General features: G+C 35.5%; 1 protein-coding gene across 1 annotated transcript; it reads right to left on the reverse strand.

Annotated features, from left to right (window-relative positions):
* Positions 1 to 1,932: 1,932 nt before the first annotated feature.
* On the reverse strand, positions 1,933 to 5,005 carry LOC110711851 (40S ribosomal protein S23). The gene is made up of 4 exons (XM_021890293.1): positions 4,862 to 5,005; positions 3,932 to 4,087; positions 3,709 to 3,835; positions 1,933 to 2,252 (listed from the first exon to the last, which is right to left on the reverse strand). Exons 1-4 carry the CDS (start codon positions 4,864 to 4,866, stop codon positions 2,112 to 2,114), a joined length of 429 nt encoding a protein of 142 aa, XP_021745985.1. The 5' UTR covers positions 4,867 to 5,005; the 3' UTR covers positions 1,933 to 2,111.
* Positions 5,006 to 5,407: the final 402 nt, after the last annotated feature.

Genomic DNA, 5,407 nt, shown 5'->3' on the forward strand with positions numbered 1-5,407 from the left:
ACCCATTATTATTCATCAGAAAAAAAAAAAAAAAAAAAAAAAAAAAAAAAAAACCTCATTAACTTTAAAAATGAGGGAAATGGTGCAAATGAAATTGACAATGAGTGCGTGTGCCAGTGGAGTGTGGAGTGTGATAGTGGATATAAAAATGGTGGATGCCACATCTTTAGATCATCAATTTTGCCAAATTGATGTGGCCTTTACCATCATAATTTGTTCCCCACACTCCACATTTGCAACATTTTTATCCCAAGAAATCATAGGAATCATAAAATATTTGGAATAAATTGGAATATTTGGAATTCCAGGCCAAGAAACATTTGACATAATATACCATCCTTAAACTTTGTCAAAAGTTAGGATTTGGTCCTTAAATTTTTAAGTGGCTGAATTTAGTCCCTTAACCACCACTTTTGGTGGCTAATAAAGTGACTCATCATCAAAGTTTAGGGACTAGAATGGCTGACTGGACCAAAGTTTAGGAACCTTGTAATTTTTGTAAACATTTCATGCTGACTGGATTATAGTTTAGAAACTTCTGATCAAATCATTACATATATGACCACGGTGGCCCTCGCGTGGGCCGTGAACAAGTTTTCTGGAAATTGGCACAGGCATGGCACGGCGCGACGTTATGGCCCGCGTACCGCCCACAAGCACGCCCCGCAGGCACGACTATATATATATATATCAATTCTTTAAATTAAAAAAAAAAAATAAAGTGACGGCCCGGCACGGCAGGCATGTGGGTCGTGCCGTGGGCTGGGATGTGTCAGAACGTGGCTCGACACGACACGACCCGCTTCTTGGTCAGCACGGCACGGCCAGGCACGGCCCGCGGTGGCCCGACACGGCAACACCTCTAAATTGTAATATGAACAAATCAACAAATATATAGCTAGTTTATAAAGAGTTAACAGTACATTTGGTGATCAAATTTTACAACATTTCACCTTTTGAAGATTGGTTGATTGAAGCTAATCTGGCTAAAATATGTAATATATACTTTCATTTTTTTAAAAAATGTATGAGTATTAATTTTTTTTCCGTTAATGTAAAGATGTAATACTCCAATTTTTTTTTTTTTTTTGGTCTGTACATTATGACAAATTGACTTATGACAGTATATTAGTATATACGAATTTCATGTCGATCATAATCGGCTATTGACAATATTTTATAATGGTATAATATTAGAGGTGATCATAAATTCGGGTCGGTCCGGGCCTTAATATCAAATGTCATGTCCAAACCCGCCCAAAAGTGGCGAGCTTGTTGGGCCAAAACGGGCTTATTCGGGCTGAGTTCGGGCTTTTAACTAAAAAAATCGGTTTTTAGCTTGTCCAAACTCACCCTATTTTCGGGCCAAATCGGGCCAGGCTAGCGGGCTGGAACATTGTTGATCACCTCTATAGTCTATGGTATATTAAGGAAAGCATTGACATAATGAATTTTCTACGTTGTATTGTTCAAAATATCAATTTTTACAATTTTTATTTGTAGATAATTAGCATTGTTAAGGGTCCGTTAAATTCATGGAAGACAAAATTGCACAATCAAACTAAAAAAACAACGAAATTACGATTTATCTTGTACTTGTATATTTGACTTAAATTTTAAGCACATGTTGATTGAACAGATCTATTCATCTATTGTAATATTGAGAGACAGGCCCAATAACTGTGTCCATATGACAATCCAATTGGGGCAAGTCACAGCCCACAATTCTATTAGGCTACTTCGCCACTCTCAGACTCAGTTAATCTAGATGATTGACAAATCTTTGAGAATGAATGAATGGTTAATCCTCGTATTTTAAAGCAAATTTCGGCATATCCAAAGACCCCGATTAATAAGCAAGTTCAAAAAATGTGATCTTGTAGACATGAATTCCGGCAATATACCTTACATGACATGGGAAAGAGAAGTAGATAAACCAACTGGAAATATAAGCAATAACTAAGAATATAGAAATCATCTTGAATCGACACAAATAGAGCACAAAAACAAAGTAGGGAGGATATCCATTTTTAAAGACGTTCAGTTTCCATTTAAGAGGGTACAAGTTTCATCTGAGTATGCAAAATTGACGACTAATTAACAACCTTAACCTAAGACCTGGGTTTTTCTTTCTTTTCTTTGAAGAGGGCTAGAAGAGAGACACCAGCAACCTTGACAACCTTAAAACGGACTCCAGGAATATCTCCCACAGCATGTCCTTTACGACCAAATCCAGCAATCAACACCTCATCCTGCACAAGACCACAACTCCTTAAGAATGGAAGGAATAACAGAGCATCCACAGAGATAGTGTTGTACACAATATCAAATACCATACAATCTGGTGACCCAAATAAGTATTCCAAAACCTTAAGCATGACCCAAATTTCCAGCATGAAGCTATACCCAACACTTTTAAACTACATAAATATAACAAAACTTGAATTCTTCTACCAATCAGGTAAATTTCTTTCATATAAAGGGAACAAATCATCGTTCTTTGATAAGTAGTATGAAGTAGCAATTTCTTAGAGCAGCTTTTTTCAGATGATTTGCTCAAGGATAAAAAACCAACTGATCTTATTTTCTCAAGCTATATAATCTCCGACGCAATATTTGTACAGTTAATATTAAATCATAAAATATAACTGCACCATGTATACTGCACACGAGTGAGTGCAGGAAGAGTTCTGGCAGAAGCATCAGATAAACCAGCAAAGAAAGAGTACACTCATGTTTTTATATGTTTCTTAAAAAACTAGGCCCAAGAGTTCATAATATAGGAAAAGCATTGTTACTAATGTCAAGTCTTCAGTAATCAGATGCCAGTCTTTTTCCAAATAATACTCAACAGAAAACAAATGACATCATTTCTAAAACTAATAATTGTTAACAAGTGACTGGAGTTGTTGAGAATTTTTGTTATTTAAGACACTGGTTCCCAAAGACCCCAATAATAGAATTCGGATTTAAAACCATTTATCCCTACATCACACAACCGTATCTTTGTTCTGTTTCCAGCATACGAATCAGCCACACAACCAACAGTGCCACCAATATAGTTTTTCCACCTACCCTCCACCCTTAATATAAAAGCAGTTGCAGAAAGCAAAAACGAGCAAAAAAAGGAATAGATTAGAAAGACATTTCTGTCAACCATGATAGAAGCATCAAGTGGGGTTTCTGATAGAGTTAGTGTAATCACCATTAAAAGGTGTTGCAGGTACTTGGCTACTAGCAGTGACTAGCACATGGTAGATATGAGGAAGACAACAAATGAGATAGATAATTAAAAGCGACGAAAAATGGAGAGACGAGCATACAGTTAGTGAGAGGAAGATATAATAGATTAAAGGAATACAGACATTCAATGGAAAGGAAAGATTCTGGTCAAATTAGGGGTATAGTTGGACATTCAGACCGATGTTTAGAGAAGAAAGTTTACTAAAGCATATCAAAAGTATATTTAAACTCAATGGTACACATGCTTCTACAGACAATTCAATGATCAACAATCAGTTGAAGATACAGAGTACCTCATATTATCATTCTCTCACACTACAACTCACTATGAACTCATAGTAAAAAATAACTAGCAGTTACCACGAAGTTAGTGTCAAAAGGCATAAAGTAACAGCAAATTCAATAAGAAGCAGTTTGTGAATCAGTAAGTGCATATGCTTCCAGACACTTATAAAAAGGACTTACATTTTCCTCAATGAAGTTCAAACAACCATCATTGGGAACGAAAGCAGCGATCTTCTTTCCATTCTTAATCAACTGCACACGAGCACACTTTCTGATAGCAGAGTTGGGTTGTTTAGCTTCAATACCACTGCATCAAAACCTCTTTGGATAAGTTCTCATACAAAAAAAAAAAAAAAAACATATACAATTAACAGTAGTAAGCAGGGAGCTGACATAATCCTACATCTTTTCCAAAACAATGCCCTTAGCATGAGAAGATCCGGCGAATGGCTTCTTCCATTCATTTCCAAGATGTGACTTCTTGTATGACTTGTCAGCCCACCTTTGCCTTCTGCGGTGGGACTTCAGCTTGCGCGCAGCTCCCATTCCATGTGTCTTACTGCACAGAAACAATTTCACAGATGTTAAAAAGAAAGACAAGAAGAAAAAAGTAACACAATTATACACTCCAAGCATTACTTCAATTTAACCCAAAGAACAACCATTACCCTGATTTCTACATATCATACACCTATCAAATTTGATGATCCACTCAATAACAGCTCCGTTTTAAACAAACACACTACTTTTACTTCCATAAATCTCACGCCTATCAAATTTAATGAATCCCTCAACCAAAGCTCCAATTTCAATACACAAATACTCCGTACATAACAGTATTTTAGTCCAATCACACTTGCATGATAATATCGATACACCGCCAGTCCGATAAATGTTTGCAATCTCCACTGCCAATCATATCGCAGCAACCAAAGATATAATCCATTTCACATTACATTTCCATTCAAATTTCTTGTCAAAATTCGGGCAATCGATCAAATAACCTCCAAATCTATCTTTACCTAATTTCAATTACTACATAATCTAATCCTTCAATCTAACACAATAATCTTCCTACGTACTTGCATACAACAAATTTGAAAAAAATAAAACCCCGATAATTTTTTAATATTAGCATCATTAAAAGTTTCTTAGATTTTCCATACAATAGCAAAAAACCAATTTTGAAATGAATATGGAAAATATGAAACCCCAAATTAACAGCCGAACAAAATTGAGAAATTTAATTTTAAGGACAGTAAAGCAAGAAAATGAATTAAAGTGCTACAACACCGCCAGTTTAGAGAGGAGAGAGAAAGAGACAAAGACTAACCCCATGATTGCAAGCTTTGGAGATTCGCGCCGACTGTGGTGAAGATGCGATGAAGAAGACGACTGAAAGAATGGTGAACGAACAAAACCCTAATTTTTTTTTTTTTTTACGGGGAACGAAACTCTAATTCTGAGTTTTGGTTTATAAAAGGTTTTTTTTTTTTTTTTTTTTTTTTTTTTTTTTGTGATTTGGGCTTTAGAGTTGATTTGCTAAAAGTAATAGATAGTGCCTTAAGGCCCAAATCTTGCTCTCAATACTTGTTGGTCATTATCATTGGACTACTCTCTCAAGTCCTTCCATATTTTTTTTAAGTGTGATACGGAGTATTTTTCAAATGTGGCAGTATTTTTTAAGCAATTCCTTTTGCATGCCCCCGATTTACAATAATTTTATTGTACATCGAACATTTTGCGAAAAGTGACCCTTTTTTCTTACAAAAGTGACCCTTTATTTTTTACAAAGTGACTCATATGTTTACAAAAGTGACCCTTTTTTTCACAAAAGTGACCTTTTTTTTTCTGCAAAAGTGACCCTTTTTTCACAAAA

Source organism: Chenopodium quinoa, unplaced genomic scaffold, assembly GCF_001683475.1.
Source record: "Chenopodium quinoa cultivar QQ74 unplaced genomic scaffold, ASM168347v1, whole genome shotgun sequence".
NCBI classification, from domain to species: domain Eukaryota; kingdom Viridiplantae; phylum Streptophyta; class Magnoliopsida; order Caryophyllales; family Amaranthaceae; genus Chenopodium; species Chenopodium quinoa.